Genomic DNA, 23,328 nt, shown 5'->3' with positions numbered 1-23,328 from the left:
TGGGCCTCTCGCTGTTGTGGTCTCTCCCGTTGCGGAGCACAGGCTCCAGACGCACAGGCTTAGCGGCCATGGCTCACGGGCCCAGCCGCTCCACGGCATGTGGGATCTTCCCGGACCGGGGCACGAACCCGTGTCCCGTAGCATCGGCAGGCAGACTCTCAACCACTGCCCCACCAGGGAAGCCCATGAATCTTTTTGAATAATGGTTTTCTCGGGGTATATGCCCAGTAGTGGGATAACTGGATCATATGCTAGTTCTATTTTTAGTTTTTTTTTTTTTAATTATTATTTTTTAGAAGATGTTGGGGGTAGGAGTTTATTAATTAATTTATTTTTGCTGTGTTGGGTCTTCGTTTCTGTGCAAGAGCTTTCTCTAGTTGTGGCAAACGGGGGCCACTCTTCATCGTGGTGCGCGGGCCTCTCACTATCGCGGCCTCTCTTGTTGTGGAGCACAGGCTCCAGATGCGCAGGCTCAGTAGTTGTGGCTCACGGGCCTAGTTGCTCCGTGGCATGTGGGATCCTCCCAGACCAGGGCACGAACCGATGTCCCCTGCATTAGCAGGCAGATTCTCAACCACTGTGCCACAAGGGAAGCCCCTATTTTTAGTTTTTTAAGGAACCGCCATACTGTTCTCCACAGTGGCGGTATCAACTTACATTCCTACCAACAGTGCAAGAGGGTTCCCTTTTCTCCACACTCTCTCCAGCATTTATTGTTTGTAGATTTTTTTGTTGATGGCCATTCTGACCAGTGGGAGGTGATACCTTGTTGTAGTTTTGATTTGCATTTCTCTAATGATTAGTGATGTTGAGCATCCTTTCATGTGTGTGTTGGCAATCTGTATACCTTCTTTGGAGAAATGTCGCTTTAGGTCTTCTGTCCATTTTTGGATTGGGTTGTTTGTTTTTTTGATACTGAGCTGCATGAGCTGCTTGTATATTTTGGAGATTAATCCTTTGTCAGTTACTTCATTTGCAAATATTTTAGAAATAAAAAATAAACATAGGAAAACCAGAACAGTAGTTTTTCATGGAGCTCTTAGGACTGTGAATAGGGACGGGCAGGATTTAGAATGTGGAGATGGAGTGAGGGGACTGAGGCTGAAAGAAAAGTGAATGTAGGAAGATGTTCAAGAGCAGGGCAAGTATAAAGACAGGTAAGGTAAGCAGTTCAAATTGTTAGTGGAGCAAAGTGGGCAGGAAGGGGAGAAGTGGGATTGGGCTGGAATGCAGAAGCTGTCGAAATGCCAAGACAAGGCATCTGAGCTTTCTGTGTGGGCTCTAGGAGGGCTTTAAAGGCTTGCTGCCCGTCTACCAGTAATGTCTTGGTGATGGGCTGCCTGTATTTGAAAGCAGCATGCCTGTTGATGGTTATTACTTTTATTCCCTTTATTCGTATTTTCATTCATGATTTATTGAGCACCAGCCACATATGAGATGTAACTTACATTAATTCATTTACTCCTCATCACAACCCTATAAGAGTCAATATCTTTATCTCCCCATTTTTCAGACAAAGAAACCAAAGCTCAAAGGTTGTTATCAGTAAAAGGCCAACCAGTGAGTGATGGAATCTGGCATCAACTCCAGAGCCAAGGCCTTATACCTCTCTGCACCTACCTCCTCTCTCCAGTCCATTTTCCTACCTTTCTCAAATCACCATGGCCTCTGCTCTTACAGACAGTAAAATTAAGCCACGGAACCAGTGGATCTTGACATGTTCTGCTAAGCGATTAAATACTTAATTTCTTGGTTTCCAGGGCTCATTTCAAATTTTTTACCTCCTATTCATGCAAGCTAGCTGTCACAAGGGCAGGATTCGTTACCTATAAGGCAGTTATGAGACACCTTGGGATAAAACGTCAGTTGCTTACATGTCTACTTTACAAGCTATTAAGAAGGTGTAAGTACCTTCCCTGCAGAACAGCTATTTAAATTTTGCCCTGGAGCCACCCTTTCTTTAGTAAAGTTGGAATTTGAAGACAAGTTAAGAAGGATAAAATAGCAAGAGAGCTCTCAACTAAAATAGCAAGTTCCTCTTTAGACTTATCTTTAAGCACAGTATTCCTTTACTCTCTAAGGAATCAGTCCATTTTACTGGAACTACTTAGAGTCAACAGCTGGAGGGTCACCCTGCTCTTGCTTTTCCCTCCCAAACTAAAGTGCTTACCTTACCCTTCATTTCAAAAACAAATTAAAATTCCTAATCTCACCAGATGTGATTAAGATGATTCTTAAAGCTGTTCACACACTTAATAAGCCCAATTATATTTTTTATTCATCCTGACATAGTTCCTTTTGTTGCTGAATCATAGGTTTAACATTTTTAACTGATTGAAGCATCAGTTTCGCCCTCTGTGGTCATGTTGAGATCTTGGGCAGTGGTGGAAAAGTACACTTAAATGGTGTACAGTTTGGGCAACTCATTTTTAGATTTTTACATTAGACGTTTATACTTGGTTTTGTTTCCTGACCTTGTGGCATCTCTGCTGTCCCCGAGGAGGCTGGAAGGTTGGGAATGAACTGAGCATCAGGGAATAGATCACAGACTCTGCACTACTAAAGACCTAATTAGGTCATCTTTCCCGTCCACCTGCCAGGGCATGATTGCTAAAGTCTCCTTCCTTAGGAGAAGGCTGTTTCAGAAGCACTTCTACACTTTATGTCCAACTTCTGTTTTCCATTATTGGTAACCTGACTTTAGACAGTGACAGAAAGATTTGTAAAATATTTTTGGCCATTGGTTTTTTTCTTAATGGTTTTAAATGTTCATTCACTCAACAAATATTCATTGACCACCTACTCTGGAATATATAGTCCAAGGCAGGGAGGAGGAGGGGGACAAATGCCAATCAAAAAGTCACACACACACAAAAAAAAAAAAAAAAAAAAGTCACACAAACAAATGTGAAATATGGCTTTGACAGGTGCTGTGAAGAAAGGTACAGTGATATGAGAGCCTGTGTTAGGGACGTTTTACCTGATAGAAAGGGGCAGGAGGAGGTGACCCGTGAGCTGGGATCTAATAGATGATTACTAATTAACCTAGTAAAGGAGGGAGGGAACAGTAATCCAGACTGAGGGAACAGCAAAGAAGCAATGCTGTGTCAGGGGGAGGAGACTGCAGACAGGAAGGACCCTGAAGATCAGTGACAAAGGGGTAGACTGGATAGGCTCTTTTTTTTCTCTCTTTCATTGAGCCTTGTCTAAAAATACCATGGTAAAACAAGGCTCTGCTGCTTTAAAAACAACAAAGGGGCTTCCCTGGTGGCACAGTGGTTGAGAGTCTGCCTGCTGATGCAGGGGACACGGGTTCATGCCCCAGTCCGGGAGGATCCCACATGCCACGGAGCGGCTAGGCCTGTGAGCCATGGCCGCTGAGCCTGCACGTCCGGAGCCTGTGGTCCGCAACGGGAGAGGCCACAACAGTGAGAGGCCCGCGTACCGCAAAACAACAACAACAACAACAAAGGATTTGAAAAATCACTGTCTTAGGCCATCTACCTGACCTATCAAGGAAGTTTTATAACCCATATCACAGGTGATGTGTCATGTGACACATACCTTTCGTCACCTTCTCACCCCTGTCAGATTGCTGTCTCTCTTTAAGCCTGTTTTCATGAAATGCAATGAGTATGTTTGGCTGTCTCTACAAATCTCTGAACTCAATTGTTCAACACACAGCCCCTAACCATTACGAAAAATATTCTCATTGCAGATGACAAAGGTAAAACCATATGGAGTTATTTTAGGTCAGTGGTTTTCAAATAATTTTTTAAAACAGCGGAATCCATTTTTCAGTTGAGATCTAACATGAAGGCATCAGAAACACAAATGATTTTTTTCTTCTTTGTGCCTTTTTTCTTATATTTTTCATGTTTTCTAGCATGAACATTGATTGCTTTTATTATCAGAAGATAATGGATTTTAAATTTTGTAGCTGTTTAGGAAAACTGAATCGTTTCATGATAACAAGTTTCAGGGACCAGCACAGATTGAAACAGATGGCTCCCTCTGTTACAGTACCCCTGTTGACCTTTTCACAACTAGGGATTACTAAGGCACAGGGTGACCGTGGCTATTTCTTCATGAAATTATATGATAACAGCAGAAACCTTACTGACGAACAGATGTTTTTCCCAAGTGGAGCTTTTCTTAATGAAATGGTTGCTTAGAAACCAGACCATAATAATAACTTTTCTATATTTAGTTTGTAAAGTGATTCAGTTTGCGAAATTACTAAGTCAGGGAATACTAATTAGATAAAATTGAATATATCCATTACTTCTTGTCTTGCAATTGAGCAACCAAATGGTTAAATTAACAGCAAAATTTTGTCCAGATGTGTCTATCCAGATGCTATTCATAACAAAGACATATAAGGAAAATGAGAGCTCATAGAGCCATCCTGCTCTACTCTTAACTATATGATTCTCTAGTGGCACCATGTGTTTGCTCTTTTATCAATTTGTATTAGAAGCTGTTACATGTAACACTTACTAGGTTGCTGAGAGGATCAGTTAGGTCAGTGGGTCAAAAATTGTACGTGAAAATGTGAAAATAACCTCAAGTTGAGCTCAGCAAGACAGCAGTGTAAAGGAAAGGCTCAAGAGTGAAGATGCTTGTTTAAGATGACATGTTTGATAAATGGAAAATCTTAACGTGCTAAATATTACTAACCACAAAGAAACCTCAGTATGTGCCATATTCGTCAGGTGCATTTAATCTTACATTCAAACTAGACAAAAATCTAGAAGAAAATACATTTCTGTCTTCCATTTCCAATAATGATGAGATACCTCAGCTGAAAACAGTTTTTATGCAGGGTAACATATTTAAAACACTTTAAAAGCATAAATGAGCTTACAAGAAAGCAGTGAGTTACCAAGCCAACATCTTAAGAGAAAGCCAGACCCTAAAAGGTAGAGGGAGCTTAAGAACCTGCATTTGCCCTCAGAGTATTTGCTGAAATTCAGTTTTAGTTTCATGCTCTTGATGGTCAAACCTGCAGAAATGAAAGCCTGTCTAGTCCCAACTTGAAGTGGGGAGTCAAACAGAAGACCTCCAACATTAAGCTTAGACCCCAAAGGAATACACCTTCAGATGAATCAGAAGTAAAAATGGTACCCCTTCACCTCATCCCCAGGGACTGAGAGGGGCATTGTCTTGTCGCTAGAGACCGTGTAATCACAGCATGGTCCACCTTTCCTGCAGATTTGCATTATTGGGATTCAGGAAAGTTCAAGCTGGGAATTAGAGTTTAAGATGTTTATATACTGGTAGTGTCTGTGGATGTCTTACAAGAACAAAAGCATATCTCTGTGGAAGAAGGGACCTTCACCCTAGACCCCAAAGAATCCTCAAAATAATTTTTTACTTTTATTTTTAAATTTTTAATGTTTAAAAACTTTATTGTGGTAATATTTAACAAAATATTTGCTATACTAACCTTTTTTATTTTATTTATTTATTTATTTAGGGCTGTGTTGGGTCTTCGTTTCTGTGCGAGGGCTTCATCGCGGTGCGCCGGCCTCTCACTGTTGCGGCCTCTCGTTGCGGAGTGCAGGCTCAGTAGTTGTGGCTCACGGGCCTAGTTGCTCCGCGGCATGAGGGATCTTCCCAGACCAGGGCTCGAACCCGTGTCCCCTGCATTGGCAGGCAGATTCTCAACCATTGCACCACCAGGGAAGCCCAATATACTAACCATCTGTAAATGTGCAGTTTAGTGGCATTAAACATATCCACAATGTTGTATAATTGCTATCTATTTCCAAAACTTTTTCATCACCCCACACGGAAACTCTTAACCATTAAGCAATAACTCTCCATTCCTCCTCTCATAATAATTAATTAATAATTATTGTATATTTAATTATGTACAATAATTAAAATATATTCACAAAATAACCAAGCACAAGGAAACAAGGTCCCAGAAGACTTTAGATGTTGGACTTATCACACACAAATTATTAAGTAACCAGGCTTCCTGTATTCATAGAAAAACAAGACAAGCTTGAAAATATCTTCAGGGATAGGAAACAATCAAAGTTGATGTAGCAGATTTAAAAAATAAACCAAATAGAATGTCTAAAAATAAAAAGTAGAATAACTAAAATTAAAATTTCAGTGGATGAGTTTTACAGCAGACACAGCTAAGAGAATTAATGAACCAGAAGGCAGAAAGGAAGACATTATACAGAATGCAGCACAGAGAGACAATATTTAGTCTCTGGATGGAGAAGTCAAAAAGGAAGGATTAATAGATTTCATCTCTTAAAAGTTTAAAACTCATTCACGTTGAAAATAATTTAACCTTAATTAAAATGTAAAGTATAATTAAAGAAAAAAGATTTGCAACAAGAAGGACAAACATAAATCTGTAGAGACAGAAAATAGATTTGTGGTTGCCTAGAACAGGGAGTCTGGGCAGAAAAAGAAAGTAACTGCTTGGGTAGGAGGTTTCTTTTTGGAGTGATGAAAATCTTCCAGAATTAGACAGTGATGATGGATGCACAGCTATGTGAATATACTAAAAACTACTGAATCATATACATTAAAAGGGTGAATTTTATGGTATATGAATTACATCTCAATAAATTTTTTTTAAAAGGACAAGCAGTTAAGCCTCTCTATATAAAGAGTTCATAGTGATTAATAAAAAAAAAAAATCCAGTAGATAAATGGATAAAAAAATAAATAGGCAATTCATGGTAGAGGAATATAAGTAATAAAAATTTGAGAAATTTTTCTAATAGGCAAAGAAATGTAGATTAAAATAATAATGAAATACAGTTTTTTGGGTACCATTTCAAAAAACACAGATTTTTTTTTTTTTTAATGGGACTATCCAGTGCTAGCCAATTGTATTGAAATGCACACACTTGAACACTCTTGGTAGGAGAATTAATAGGAACATTTTTGGAATGCAGCTTTGAAAATATTTATACACTTGCAGCCAGTTCTTTTTCTTTGGGGAATCTACCCTAAGAGTATAAATGGGAGTTAGGTGCCTATACTAATTCTGTCTTTAAAAGTCTATGAAATTTTTCCACACATGAATAATTATGCAAATGACTCTCAGTCCCAGGGGCAGCTTGCAATTGCAGAACCCTGAGCTTTTTGCAGCATAGCTCCCTTGTCCCCTTCTCTAGGAAGCCCCGCTCCTTCCTACACCTTTTTTAAATTTCTCTCTCTGTGTTGTTACACCCAAACATACTGTACTAACCACACTGTCTTGTAATCATTGTCTAATTTGTCCCTCTCTCTAGATAGGTGCTGTCCTATTACGTTTATAACACTTAGTACCTGGCACAGAGTAGATACCCTATTAATGTGTGAATGAGTGAAAGAATGATTTATATTGCCTTAATTCTAAAGTTGTTTTCCAAGCTTTATGATTTATGCCATAGCTGCAGATTACTTCTATATACTCTTTTTTTAAAAAATATCTTTACTGGAGTATAATTGCTTTACAGTGGTGTTATATACTTTTTTTTTTTTTTGCAGTATGCGGGCCTCTCACTGTTTTGGCCTCTCCCGTTGCGGAGCACAGGCTCTAGACGCGCAGGCTCAGTGGCCATGGCTTACAGGCCCAGCCGCTCTGCAGCATGTGGGATCTTCCCGGACCGGGGCACAAACCCGTGTCCCCTGCATCGGCAGGCGGACTCCCAACCACTGCGCCACCAGGGAAGCCCTGTTATATACTTTTATATAAGTGATTTGTAATTTTTTTAGTTGACTCCTTCCCCCCTCTTCTTTTAGCAAGAGATTTTCTTTTTCTTTTTTTTTTTAATTTTGAATTTTTTTTTGGCTGCACGTCTTGCATGATCTTACTTCCCTGACCAGAGATTGAACCCAGGCCCCGGCAGTGAAAACGCAGAGTCCTAACCACTGGACTGCCAGGGAATTCCCTCCCCTCTTTTTAACAGAAGTAAAATTGACAAGAATCCTTAATATTTCTCCATCCTAAGTAATAATATTGCTATTAAAGTTTTCAATGTTATTGTCAGACCACCTCAAATGATCTACTGTGAAAGCCAAGACATCTGGAGGAATAAGCCCCCCTCATCCTCCCATAAAAAAGAAGACTGTTAAATAAAACAAAGTTGTCCACTATAAAAACAGTGTGTGTGTGTGTGTGTGTGTGTGTGTGTATTTATTTCAAAGAGTGGTGTATGGATGAGAGGGCACTAAAATGCTTATGTTGATTTTAGGTTTCAGGTGGTTTTTTAAAAGCAGCTTTATTGAGATATAATTCACATACCATATAACTTGTCCCTTTTAAGTATATAATATAATATCTTTGAGTATATTCAGAGTTGCATGTCTGTCACCACAATCCATTTTGGAACATTTCATTACCCTAAAAAGAAACTGGTTCCCCATAGCCTCCACTCCTCAATCCTCCCATACATCCATGAGTGATTTTTCTTTTCTTCTTTATGTTTTTCTCTAGTATTTGACTCTTTTACAGTGACCATGTATTATTTATATATTGTCAGGTAGAAAAAGCCACGTTCTTTTGATTGTGGAAACAGTTTTTCAAGTCTTCTCCTTTCCCCTCTATTTATAGGTGCCTTGCTTCACAGAGGGATTTTAACCTGATGGCTGTGTAGATCCCTGAAGGGGGCCATACTAGATATGGTTACTGGCCAAAATTGTAGGCAGGGTGTTTATGTGTATATGTGCATTTTATCAGGGCAATTTATAGTAGCTCTGCCTGGTTTCCATATGAAACTACAGTTTAAGTCCTGCACGTCATGGTTACTAATTTCACAACAGTCACTTTTTCTAAGCCAGTCCTAGCCCACAGCACCTGTCACAAAGACTTGCCTAATCATCTCATTAGGACATCTGCTATGTTTAAGGAAAAATGGGAGAATTCAGGAGTTTTGAACTTGCCTATATCACTGCTTAGTACCCAAAGCACAGAGCAGGTCTCCGAGCATTGACACTGGATCATGTGAAAGATCAGCCCTGTCTTGTTAGAGCTTCAGGCCAGGTGACCACTCCCCTGGGAGGCTTAGGCTCTCTCAAAACTAGTGAGAACCTGACGCATCAGTCAGCTTTGCTGATTCTGGAGCTTCTCTTTGCATAGGTTTGAGGTGAAAGGCCAGTAGAAAACTTACAAAAAAATGAACCTGGAGTTCAGGTGGTACTCCCTCTACCGGGACCACCTAGCTAGGGGTCTTTAAGACTGCTTTATTTTCTTACCTAGATTCAGCTAAAAGAGAACTACATACTGTGTTCTGGGAAATCAGAAGCCCCTCTTTTCATATTATCAGTAAGTGTTTCTTTTAATAGCATAAAGAGAATGTTAATATACAAAATGTTTCATTCTTTGAAAGCTACGTAAAGAGAACTAAATGAATAACATCCTGGTTCTTTATTTCTAACCCATGACCAGCTGAAATGCAAGTTTCTCTAAATGCATAGGGCAGTGATTACTCTCAAAGCAGTGGTAATTGCTGTTTTCCTTCCTTCCTCACTTATGCCTTCAGTCAATTAGCGCAGCTTTGTTCATATTTCTGTATATACTACAGAACCCTTGCTCATCATGTTTTTGAGGCTCACTTTTCTCACCTCTGTTTTGAATCATGCAGAAGTATTTGATAGAGGCAGTCCTGACAAAGTGGACTCTAAGCTTTTTGGTGCTGTTTTGGGTTTTATTTTATTTATTGGGGGAGGGTAATAGAATAAGAGATTTAGGGGACTCGCAATAGCCATAAATATGTGGAGTGGAGGTGTCTAGGAATCACTGATGGAAAACTGAAACTCACTAAAATCTAAGTTTTTTATTACCTTTTGTATGTCTCCTCTGTCATCACTAATGTTAGCAGCATCTCAAGTTAAAGTCATCTGTGAATTTCATTAACATTACTACCTCTCTTTTCCACATAAAGATAAATATAAATAAATACACCAATTAAGAACAAGGCAGTCCCTGTGAAGCCCAACTAGACCCAAGAGGATTCTGCCTTGTTCATACGGGATGCATTGTGCAGAGTGCCTGTCCTTCCTTTGACCTTGGAGTCTAACAGAAAGTAAACTTTATGACTGATGAATACTTAAAAATATAAGATTTGCTATCTTTGGGGTTAGGATTTGCAAAGCTAGTGCTATTCCAGCAGTTATTTTCTCCTAGGCACTGCAGCCGGGTGGGTGGTGGGTAGCAGATGAAGGTTTGCAGTCCTGCTCTGTCACGTGGCAGCTCTGTGATCTTGGGCCATATTTTTCACCCTTCTGTTCCTCAGCTTCTCCCTCAGTAAAATTAGGAATGAAAGTAGCATCTAATTCAAAGGATTGTTGGAAGCATTAAAGGGATGAATGCATATAAAGTGCTTAGGACCATGCTCAGCATATTGAAAGCACTCATTAAATGTTAGGAATTTTTACTGTCCTTGCTATTAGGTTTTTATTTATTATAATAAACAAATAAATATTTCATGATCCAAATGGCTTCCGGCAAGTATAGTGAACTGTCGGTAAATATAGATTATTACTAATTTTAACTTTTTGCCCTCCAAAATGGGAATTAGAGAACAATGTAAGCAAATACATTGGCCTTATTTTAGTGTTCGAGTATATTATTTAGATCTTGATTTAAAGAGGCAGACACTGGGTACTGTACTGCCATTCTTACAAAAAAATCTTCAACTTATTAGTCTAACCCTCTTTTTTCCTCAGGCCTGAGTAACACTTGCTCATCTTGAATCTTTATAAAGTTGTTGGGGCTTGTCCACACTTAACACAACCTTGGAGCTTTAGAGAAACTTAACATCACGTTGGCATGCTAGACGCTATCATTTACTCTGATTACAAGGAGAGCCCAGCTATTCAGTTGAGTTCCCCATACTTCCTTGATTTAATAACCAACTTCTCCAGTTTGTGCAGCTTCCTGGATTCTTGGAGCTGAAATGATTGTTAGTTTCCATTATAATGAGCGGTCTCTAATGTAACAACTGAAATACCCTGCTAGAGGGTAGTAGTCTCCTTCTCTTCAGGTTCTACCTTATCTTTGTGTCCTTGAGCTGCAACAAGAGAGGACAATCACAGGCTGGTGATTATCTTTTTGTCATCAGAAGGAAATTTTCCTTGTGCCTTAGCTCTTCACCATCATTGTTCTTTCAAACTAGAGCTTCCTCCCAGGTTAATATACATTTTACCTTCTTTCTAGTTTTTAAAACAAACATTTCTTTTAATTTCTCTGAACATAGTTTGTAAAGAATCAAGAAGCTTGTCTCCTGCCCTGCTTACCCCCTCATGGTTACAGTCCTCAGAGATAACCATCCCCTCTACCCCTGTTTAAATAGTTTCTTCTAGTAATTACCTCCCTATTTATAAATAAAATGCTCTTATGGATCTCGATGTTAAAAATTTTGCACATTTTCTACTCATTTCCTGTATGTTAGATGAAGATTTAGCATCCACATGCACACATGCCTGCACATGCATGCCTCTACCCCTTCTCCTTCTGCCATTTCCCCATCACAGTTTTTGGCTAAATCATTGGGCAGTGCTTGTTGCTGACTCTGGATATTATTCATTGCTAAGCCTAGTTCAGTTGTCCTTTCTTGTATATTTGCTTAGTTTTCTATGTAATTATTGGTTATTTTTTACAAATGATCCAACAACTCTATCAAATACATATCATTAATTTGTCCCATCTTTGCTCTCAGACTTAAGCCTTTTTTTTTTGGCTGCATTGGGTCTTCCTTGCTGTGCACAGGCTTTCTTTGGTTGCAGCGAGAGGGGGCTACTCTTCATTGTGGTACACGAACTTCTTATTTTGGTGGCTTCTCTTGTTGCGGAGCACGGGCTCTAGGTGCGTGGGCTTCAGTAGTTGCAGCACGTGGGCTCAGTAGTTGCAACACATGGGCCCTAGAGCGTGCGAACTTCAGTAGTTGTGGCATGTGGGCTCAGTAGTTGTGGCTCGTGGGCTCTAGAGCGCAGGCTCAGTAGTTGTGGCGCCTGGGCTTAGTTGCTCTGTGGCATGTGGGAGCTTCCCGCACCAGGGATCGAACCCGTGTCCCCTGCATTGGCAGGTGGATTCTTAACCACTGCGCCACCAGGGAAGTCCCAGATTTCAGCCTTTGATACCTATATTCTTTTTATCCTTGTTTGTCAGTTTTTTTTTACTCCTTGACTATCACTTTAGTGAGATTTCAGGAGGAAGATGTTTGTGATCATTCTGTTATATTTGATTGAAAATTATTTTTACATTTTCATCTCTAAAAGGGGCTGTTCTATTTAAAGGACTGTGCCCTTTATCACAATTTTTTTAACTTGTATTTTATTTAGTTATATTTGATACATTACATGGTTCAAAATTCAAAAGGTACCAAAAGATACAGAGTAAAAAAAGTCTCTTCTCTCTTATTTATCCTCTGGTCACTCCATTTCCCTCCCTAGAAACAACCAATATCATTGGTTACTTGTGTGTCCTTCCAGAACTATTTATGAATGTATAAATGTGTGTATGTATTTCCCCTTTGTACACAAATTGTTGAATTCTATACACATTGTTTTGTACCTTGCATTTCACTTAACAATAGATATTAGTATTTATTCCATAAGAGTTCTTTAGAAGCTTCTTCTTTTTTTTTATGGATGTCTTTCTTTGTCTGACTTATTTCACTTAGCATAATTCTCTCATGGTCCACCCATGTTGTTGAAAATGTTAAGATTTCTTTCTTTTTCATGGCTGAATAGTATTCGTGTGTGTGTGTGTGTGTGTGTGTGTGTGTGTGTGTGTGTGTGTATACACCATGTCTTCTTTGTCCATTCATTCATTGATGGACTTTTAGATTGTTTTCGTATCTTGGCTGTTGTAAACAATGCTGTAATGAACATAGGAGTGCATGTATCTTTTTGAGTTTGTGTTTTCTTTGGATAAATGCCTGGTAGTGGAATTGCTAGATCATATGGTAGTTTTATTTTTAATTTTTTCAGGAACTTCCATACTGTTTTCCACAGTAGCCATACCAATTTACAGTCCTACTGACCGTACACGAGAGTCTCCTTTTCTCCACATCCTCTCCAACACTTGTTATATCTTGTCTTTTTGATAATAGCCTTCTAACAGGTGTGAGGTGGTATCTCATTGTGGTTTTGATTTATATTTCCTTGATGATTAGTGATGTTGAACATCTTTTCATGTGCCTCTTGGCCATCTGTATGTCTTCTTTAGGAAAAATGCCTATTCAAATCATCTGCCCATTTTTTAATTGGATTTTTTTTTCTTTTGAGTTGGAAGACTCTTACAGTTTTTTAATAACAAGTTTTTGAGATATAATGCATATACCATACAATTCATCCATGTAAAATATACAATTCAGTGTTTTTTATTATATTCACAGAGTGTGTAACCATCACCATAATTAATTTTAGAATGTTTTACCCTCCATAAAGAAAGTCCATATCGTTAGCAGTCAGTCCCTATTCCCCCCCACCGACTCCCACAGCCCTAAGCAACCACTGAACCTACTTTCTGTGTGTAAATTTGCCTATTTTGGACATTTTCATATAAATGGAATCATTCAATATGTGGGGAGTTGTGTTTCTTAACAGTTTTCTGCAGAAATACCTGAGAAATTCAAGTGAGTAGGTGGTTTCCAAGTTGATGTGGGTATTTTGGAAGGTAGGTTGTTGTCTGCCCAGGGGAATAAATCTGGTTGGTTTTAAAGTGGGGATGACGTAGCAGATTCCTGGGATAGAGCCAGTCAGCAAAGACATTTAGGATTAGACTGTCTTTCCTACAATGCAAGAGCACTGTGTAAAGTGAGACCTAAACTATGGTGACTGCCCAAGGTCTGCAGAATCACTGAGCAGCATGCTGAGGGATCATCTTGAAGTCAACACTGGATCAGAATACGTTCCTGGCTTTGTAGTGAAAGTCTTCGGGGGAAAACAAACAGTTATTTTACAAAGTTGACTGTCTCTATTTTGTCGCATAAAGTACTTTCAATAATATTTTTTCAGTTGGTTAATTTGCCTTATCCTGTGCTTTGCCCCAAAACACATATCAGAATGCTTTCATGAACTCCTGCCAGATTTGGTTCACCTTTGCTTTCTCTGTATCTTATCTGTTACACCACATCTTGAAATGCGTAGTCATTTTCCTGCGATCAGAGCAGGAGCAGGTATCTCTCACACAATCATTTGGTCCTTATTGCCAAAGGGATTGACGTGTCATGTTTCCTTAAAGCTAGTGCTGACCCAGAAATTACCCTGTTTTCATATTACAAAGGAGGGGCCAAGGGGCATATGAAGGTTATGGTCAGGCTTCCTCAGTTGTCAAAATTCAAAAAACTTTTCAAAGAAGAAACAAAGCAGCCACACAAAATCTCATCCTTTTAAATTGTTATATAGTCTTAACCATCATATGTGATTCTCTTCACTGCTCCATCTAAGAGTAAGGAAGGAACCATTATCCCCTAGGGATTCATAAAGTCATAGGTGGCAACTGTATCCTGATAAGGTAAACTCAGACAGTCACAGAGCCATTTGGCAGCAGTCTGTGGAGCAGGCCAGCAGGAAGGTAAACAATTGCTAACCTGGGACTGTGGGAAGCAAGGAAATTGTACTTTGCTATTGGCAACCTTTTTATGTAAGATTGGGAGAATTAATGCTCCCTGGTGGAACTAAAAGTTTGGCATTATAGGAAAAGTTTTTTTAAAAATCTGAATTTGTTTCTTTAACCTGAAGAAGGATATATTAGGATTCCTTGGGTTGAAAAAAAATCAAACTGGCATAAGCATGAAGGGATATTTATTGGCTTATGTATCCAAGGATTCTAGTGAGTAAATGTATAATTGGATCCCGGGGCTCAAAGCATGACACAGTTCTCTCCTTTTCTCCTTTCCTCTCTTGGCTTGACCCTCCTCTGTGTTTGCACCATTTTGGGGTTGACTTTCTCCACATGATGGCCACTGGCAGCTCCAGGTTAATCACTTCTACAGGCAAAAACAAGAAGACAAAACGAAACAATCCCCCCTCCCTCCCCACACACACACAGACTCCAGGAGCTTATCTTTCCTGGTAGTTCCAAAATTGGCTCCAGGATTGAGTCTCTTCCCCCATTCCTGAACCAAACATTGTGGTGGTGATGGCATGGAATATCCTAAGGCAGCCTTGACATGAGTTTGTTAACACATGAGGAGAGAGAAAGTGGGTAGTTAGCCCCACTCAAACTACATAGACTGAGAGTAGGGAAGGGATATTTCCCAAAGTAACAGCAGGTGGTGTTACCAGAAGAGAGAGTAGATGCTGTGTGCAACCAAAATGCCTGTCTGCTACAGAGAGGAAATCAAGAGCTCATTTGGTTTTGAAGTATACAGCAGGATATTCTCATAGAAGTAAATAACTTCTCTGCTAAAGATTAGTGAGATAAAAATAGGCATAAGTGACAGTAGAAGGGACTTTAGTAGTACCTGTTTTTCAGAAAAGCTAGATATAGATCAAAGTTTTATAGAGCAAATCCCATTTTACGACTGAGTTCCATTATGAAGTCACAACTATATTCCTAAAAGAAAACAAATCCACTGAATTGCGAGTTAGGAACTTCTGATGAAGAAGTAGTTATGACTGCTACAGATCTATAATACATACCAGGCCTTGTGATACATCAGTGATAAAACATCTGCCAGCGTTGCAGTTACCAACTGTCAATTCACTTTTCCTTTGGGCTCTTTTAGAATGTGGAAGCTGTTTCCTTCATTTATCCTTTTCTTAGCTGCAGACATTTTTCCTATGCTAGGAGGTCTCTAACTCCACCTTGGACCTCCAAAAACTTACCCCTCGTTTTGCGTAATAGAGCTACCTACAAATGCATTGTCACATTTTGCCAACAGGGAAGCTGTCTAATTCAGGTTCTGCCACAGCCTGAAACTCCCTAAAGAGCAGAACTTCTATTTATGTAAAACTGGAGACCACATAAAGGAACACAGGGCTTCCCTGGTGGCACAGTGGTTGAGAATCTGCCTGCTAATGCAGGGGACATGGGTTCGAGCCCTGGTCTGGGGATCCCACATGCCGCAGAGCAGCTAGGTCCGTGAGCCACAATTTCTGAGCCTGCGTGTCTGGAGCCTGTGCTCCGCAACTAAAGAGGCCGTGATAGTGAGAGGCCCGCGCACTGCGACGAAGAGTGGCCCCCGCTTGCCACAACTAGAGAAAGCCCTCGCACAGAGACGAAGACGCAACACAGCAAAAATAAATAAATTAATTAATAAACTCCTACCCCCAACACCAAAAAAAAAAGGAAGACAGATGTGGCTTAAGACCCACATGAAGAGACTTCCCAGGCTTTTCAGGCAATGAAAAGGTATAGGGGTGAGGAGGGCAGACAAGACGATGGACAAGCAGGTGTAGCCCTCAGCAGTTGCATCGCCTTGGTGTATATCTATTTATAAGAGAATGGAACCCCAACCTATAACATAGAAAACAGTACATAGACTTTGCCTGCAAGATTGTCAAATTAAATGGAAGAATGGTAAACTCAGATAAAAAATAATTATAGATCTCTCAAGCATTTATATTACTCCTTCCCCATCTTCTCTTTCTTAATTCCTGAAATTTATATCAAGACTGTATCTTTGAACCCTTTTATTCATTCATTCGTTTGACAAATAGTTATTGAGCACTTGTTATGTGCTGGCACTCTTCTAGGCATTGAGGCTACAGTGGGGAGCAAAACAAAATCCTTGACTTTGTAGAGTTCACATTCTGGGGACAGCAGTCAATAAATAAACAAGTACATATCATTTCAGGTACTGTTAAGTGCTAAGAAGAACAATGAAGCAGGGTGAGAAGGATAAAGAGTGGTAGAAGAAGGAGGCTGTCATTTCATATACGATGAATGTGGTATTTGAACAGAGACATGATGGGCTTTTAGGAGCAAGCTATGGGCTACCTGGAGGAGGAGCAGCGTAGGCAGAGGGAAAAGTAAGGCGAAGATGCTGGGTCCAGAGCAGCGTGGTCTATAGCTAGGAGTTCCAGCCACAGTTGCTGGAGGACAGTGAGGAAGGGAGAGCGTGGTAAGAGGTGAGGTCAGAGGCAGAGCTAAGGCAGCTGGGGGATGGGGGCTGCTCATATTAAGGGAAGAAGAGAAACCAGTGACAGTTTGGGCAGAAGAATGATGAGGTCTGACTCATTTTAACCAGATAGTTCCAGCTGTAGTGCAGGAATAGGGTAGAAGCACAGAGACCAATTAGGAGATTTTTGAAAAAAATCAGGCCAGAAATGATGGACCAGAGTGGTTGAGGTAGAGGTGGTGAGAAGCATTCTCACCCTGGGTGTAGTTTGAGACCTGAGTTTCCTTCCTTCATTTGTTTTTTCCTTTTTCCTCACTATTCTTTAGAGTATAGTACCTAACTCCTCCCCCCAAGTAATGGAATTTGTATTTATATAGTTTTGAGACTAGGGGCTTTATTTCTGGTGCTGTCTTAGTCGTGTCTCGCCTCCTCTGTCAGCCCCTGTAAAGTTTACTCGATACGGGGTTGGGCTCAGATAATGGTAACACTGCTGCAGATTCTACATCTAGGAGTCCTGGCGTGATGGGAGAGGGGATCAGCAAGTACTAGGAAGGGAGACTCAAGAGCAGGATCTTCCTAATTCTGATCAGGGAACTCAGCCAGAAGCACAGTCTACTACTAATCATGCCCAGAATTTGCATTCCTTATTTCCTTACAGAAATTGTTCTCATCACTGACAGTTTTACAGAGAAAACTCATACTGGGGTAGAGAACTGCAGCAAAGACAGGAAGCACTGCTGTGCTTCAGACTGATGTGTGGGCAGCGATGATACTTGTCATAGAACCTTAGTGTCTCAGACTTGGAAGACTCCCTCGAGGACATTTGATCTGGTCTTCTCCCACTGCTGTGTAAATCCCTGCCATGATATGTAATCATCTAGCCTCTGCTTCCAGAGTCTAGAATCCATAGATCATAGAATGTCAGTGCTGAAAGTGATCTTAGAGATCATATAGGCCTGAGACTAGAAGAATCCAGGAGTGTGAACTCTGAGACCCATGCTCTTTCCACTCGCAATGTTGTCACTCCAAATACAGGGCAGCCCTTGCTGGTAGAATGACAGAGGTGGGTTTAAATGTCTCTGTTTTCATCCCATCACAGGCTGTCTGGGCTTATTTTCTTTTCAGTGCTTAACAGTAATGAATCCTTTCTTTTTATTTTCAACCCTAGGGGTTGCCCTTCTCTCAGATGTGTACCCTGAGAAAATCTTGCCTGGCCTGTTGGCACAGTATGATGGCGGTAAAGACAAGCACACACTGGAGACCAGAATGAAAGTCGGGGAAATCCTGATGCGAATTGTCAGGGCATTAGGTGAGTTTTCTTGTTCCAGCATCTGGAATGGGGTCAGGGAGCAGTATGGCTGTGGAACCAAAGTCTGTGCACCTGGAGGCTTGTTATGCTAGCAAGGTGAGGACAATTTGGGGGCTGAGGTGAGTCACTTCCTGTTCAAGGATTTAGCAAATGTCCAACGCGCACCAAGAGATTGGCAGCAATAGTGTCCATTGCTTCTACAACTGCTTAGTCTCCTCCGCTGAGCTATGTTGGGGCCCTGATTTTCCTCAGAGCTGGAATGAGAAGTTTCCCACTTGCTGAGCAGCAGCAACCATGAAAAGAAGGGGAATGTCAGACAGGGAAACAAGAGTGCTAACTCTGGTTGAATGACTTCTGTGTGCCAGGTCCTCTACGTGTATATAATCTCATCTAATTTTCCCAAGAAATTCTGTAAAGAGGCTGTTGTTGGGCCCATTTTATAGATGGGGAAACTGTAGCACAGGAACCTTCAGAAATTTGTTCAAGACTCATTCAGCTGGTAAATACTAGTGCTAAGAATTGAACCTACCAACTTGAAGGAAGTTGCTCAAAACCACACAAGCTGAGAGTTGTAAAGCCGTGGGCTCTAGAGTCACACTGCTTGGGATCAAATCCCAAGCTGCTGCTTATCAGCTTTGTGATCATGGGAATGTTTCTCAACCTCTTGGTGCCTCAGTGTCCTTATATATAAAAAGAGGATATTAATAGCACTTACCTCATATGGCTATTGTAAGGATTAAATTTTACTCTTGGGGCTTCCCTGGTGGTGCAGTGGTTGAGAGTCCGCCTGCCGATGCAGGGGACACAGGTTCGTGCCCCGGTCTGGGAAGATCCCGCATGCCGCGGAGCGGCTGGGCCCGTGAGCCATGGCCACTGAGCCTGCGCGTCCGGAGCCTGTGCTCCGCAACGGGAGAGGCCACAGCAGTGGGAGGCCCGCGTACCGCAAAAAAAAAAAATAATAATTTTACTCTTTACCCACTAGGGAAAGATTCTGAAAAACAAGCTAGCTTTGGGATTCCCTGGCGGTCCAGTGGTTAGGACTCTGCGCTTCCAATGCAGGGGGCGTGGGTTCTATCACTGATCAGGGAACTAAGGTCCCGCATGCTGCATGGCATGACCAAAAAAACCCAAAAAACAACAAACTAGCTTTCGCCTCTTGTATCAAGAATTTACGTCGAGTTCTTCCTTCACCAGCATTTTTAAGGATTTCCAAAGATTCCACATAGCCATGCATCATTTCCACGGACGTAGCCCTTAATTTTCCTAATTTCTGGGTGGCCCTCTGGCTAAAGAAGCTAGAACCTAGATCTCCCACCACTTAAATTCTTTTATCGCTGAAAGGAAAATCTCATGAGAGTGAAATTAAAAGTGTTTTTTTCTGCCCTTTGAAGAAGGGCGAACTTTCTATATTTGCCTTAGTCTTAAATATCGGTCTGAAACATACCAGACAAGTGCACCATTATGAGAAATGATTGTCTCACAATAGGGAGTGTTAAGTTTAACGTATTATAGGATCAAATGCACCTCTGACTTCCATTTGTGTGTATCATTGTGATCATCAATCTGAGAAGGATGTGTCTGATGCATCAACAAAACATACCTGTTCTCTGTAACTTCTGGTAGACTGCTATCATAGGCGTGATAAACGCTGAAAAGGCACATTTCTCCATCTCCACGGGCCAGTCCAAATCACTTCCTGTGGTGAGATTGAAGGTGGGAATGAAGGACTAGGTTGAGTGGGAGAGAGGGCTTGCTCCTCCTTACATAGTCCTATAATTAGCCCAATTTCCAAAACTGCCTTCTGGCATTTCAAAGCATATTCCATCAGTTCTCAAAGTTCTAATCTTCCTGTAGCCTACTCTAACAAGTAGCCAGCTGTAAACATTGCCTTAGCTTTAACTGCTACTTTCTAATTCACCTTACCAACTTGTCCAGGTGCATAGATGAGATGGCCGACTGAAATCCTTTAAGTGAAATTAAAGCCCATTTTTACAACATAGCCCATGTCCTCAGTTTACTATTGGTGTGGAAATCCTTGTGACAGCCACTTTATAAGATTTCTTTAATAAGTACCCTAGTTTCAGTGGTCCAGGCCTTGTGCTCTCCCCATCCCCAGCTCTTCTTTGCAGCAGGGGGAGTTCCATGGGAACACAGGCCCATAGGTAGGAGCCAGGTGCAGTACTACCGCTTCCTCTTGGCTTCAGTTCCCTAACCACATCTACTTTTCATCCTGCCACTAGACAATGGTGGAAAATCAGCAGGAGCTTTTTTTTTCTTTTCATTAGAAAAAAAATGATTGAAGTATCATATACATATAGAAAAGTATATAAAGTACACTAATTTTAATAGTGTAGTTTTATGGTTCTCTACATATCTGCCATCACCCAGATCAGTACAGAGAAACTTCTAATAACCCATAAAGTTTCCTTTTTTCCCTTCCTAAGCTATACCTGCCCCAGAGGTAAGCACTATTCTGAATTTTTATCAGCATCTATTTATTTTGATTGTCCTTGAACCTCATTTTTTTAAAAAAATTATTTATTATTTTTGGCTGCGTTGGGTCTTTGTTGCTGCGCGCAGGCTTTCTCTAGTTGCAGAGAGCGGGGGCTACTCTTAATTGCAGTGCGCAGGCTTCTCATTGCGGTGGCTTTTCTTGTTGCGGAGCACGGGCTCTAGGTGCGTGGGCTCCAGTAGTCATGGCATGTGGGCTCTAGAGCGCAGACTCAGTAGTTGTGGCGCACAGGCTTAGTTGCTCCGCGGCATGTGTGATCTTCCTGGACCAGAGCTTGAACCCGTGTCCCCTGCATTGGCAGGCGGATTCTTAACCACTACGCAACCAGGGAAGTCTGAACCTCATTTTAATGGAATTAAATCCCCATGTTCCCAGTAAGTTGATAGATACGGACACATGGGTAAGTTTGGGTCAAATTTTAGGGGGCAAGAATATTTCATAGGCTGTGCTGTGTATTGTATTTCCTATTGTCTCACATTACAAGGCATATGATGTCTGGTGTCTCATTTTAGTGATGTGAAGATTGATCAGTGGTGTTTCTAGTAGGATACATCCATAATAAACTTCCCCATCAACCTTCCTCCTATTGGTTTTAAGTAACCGCTGGTGATTGTTGCCTAGATTGTTGCTGTTATTTCATAGAGGTTACACTTTTTTACACATAAGGAAACAGATACAGAGACGGGTACTAACTTGCCTAATGTTACATAGCTAATTAATGATGAATCCAAAATTTCAATCCAGACAATCTGACTCCAGACCCAGTCTCTTACCCAATACACAATACTGTATCCTGAAAATTTTCCCATGTCATTAAGCATCTTTTTCCTGTCATTAACACACATTTTCCACATCCTCTATAATTTTTAATGATTGCATGAGACTATATCATTTGAATGTATCATAATTTTTTTCAACTGACCAGCTTAAAGGTTGTCCTAATTTTTCACTATTATGAATGATGTTAAGATGAATATTCTTATAGCTAAATCTGTGCAGATCCACGATAATTTCCTAGGAAAAATTTCTAAAAGTAGAATTTCTTAAAAGCATGTGCATATTTTAAAACATATTTATTGCTAAATTATCTTCCCAAGAGATTGTGCCAGTTTTGAAATTTTTTGTTCTAGTTCTGTGAAAAATGCCAGTGGTAGTTTGATAGGGATTGCATTGAATCTGTAGATTGCTTTGGGTAGTAGAGTCATTTTCACAATGTTGATTTTTCCCATCCAAGAACATGGTATATCTCTCCATCTATTTGTATCATCTTTAATTTCTTTCATCAGTGTCTTATAATTTTCTGCATACAGGTCTTTCGTATCCTTAGGTAGGTTTATTCCTAGATATTTTATTCTTTGCCAGTTTATATTTTAATGTTTGAGAATATTTGTACCCTCATCAGCACTATATATGCTATGTGTTATTTTTATCTAGCAGATATATAAAGAAATGTTATTGTGTTTTTATTTTCATTTATTCAATTGACAGGGTTAAATATTTTTCATATTTTTATTAGCTAAATTTTTGTGTGTGTGGAGGGTGTATGTGTGTGTGTGTGAATTGCCTGTTCCTATCCTTTCTTCATTTTTCCATTGGGGTGTTGATATTGTTATTTAATTTGTAAAAGCTTTATGTATTTACAGATCTTGAACCACTAACATTTATGTTGTAAATATTTTCTTTGGTTTTTTTACATTTTAGTTTTGTTTATATTTTCTGTTTCCTTTGTTTTGAAATGTAGAAGGTTTTTATTTTGATGTAGGCAAATCTGTCTTTTCTTTTATGGTTTCTCTCTTATATAGAAAGGCTTTCTTAAACCAACATTTTATAAGTATGAATCTATATATTTTAATCTGTACTCCTCAACATAGAAAATATGGTGGAAGGATTTTGGTTTCATTTATTTAAGGAACTATTTAGTTTTTTTATTGTACTTTTAGAAATTTAATCTTAATGCATTACTAAATTACCAGTCACTCCAAATCTGTTTCCTCTTCTATGGCCCAATGTCGATGTTGACAATAACCTGTGGGCTGTTATATGTCATTGCATTTTTTTTAAAACTTCTTTTAAATGTATAACATTAAATAACTGTGCCCAAGATATTGAATCGATAATTGGGGCAATACCTGACAAGTGGAATTAAAGCAAAGGGTACTGAGCACATCTGTAAGGGTATTTCCTTCTGAGATTGCCTAGAGCATTATTCCTGATCTGATATAGACTACACTCTTTTCTCACATATGCCGGATGAAGTATCTTTTCTCTCTTCAGCAGAGCTGGACAAACACTACCCAGTTCTTTGTTCCTCTAGACCAGTGATTCTCAAATGGGGGAGTGGGGGGAAGAATTTGCCCCTCAGGGGACATTGGCAATGTCTGGAAACATTTTTAGTTGTTACAGCTGGGGGCAGGGGGGACATTACTGGCATTTAATGGGTACAGGCCAGGGAAGTTTCTAAACATCCTACAGTGCAC

General features: G+C 40.2%; 1 protein-coding gene across 2 annotated transcripts in view; it reads left to right on the top strand.

The window, feature by feature from the left end:
* The window catches only part of TANGO6 (transport and golgi organization 6 homolog), a 184,705-nt gene that overhangs the window by 85,208 nt on the left and 76,169 nt on the right, over positions 1–23,328 (top strand). For both annotated transcript variants that reach the window (XM_024733730.1, XM_024733734.1), the window contains one exon: positions 18,199–18,339. In XM_024733730.1, coding sequence (XP_024589498.1) covers positions 18,199–18,339 — 141 coding nt within the window. The remainder of the gene's footprint in view (positions 1–18,198; positions 18,340–23,328) is intronic.

Source organism: Neophocaena asiaeorientalis, unplaced genomic scaffold (assembly GCF_003031525.2).
Source record: "Neophocaena asiaeorientalis asiaeorientalis breed wild unplaced genomic scaffold, Neophocaena_asiaeorientalis_V1.1 scaffold90, whole genome shotgun sequence".
Classification (NCBI taxonomy): Eukaryota; Metazoa; Chordata; class Mammalia; order Artiodactyla; family Phocoenidae; genus Neophocaena; species Neophocaena asiaeorientalis.
Note: the sequence above shows the minus strand (reverse complement) of the source record. Positions and strands in the feature narration are given on the sequence as shown.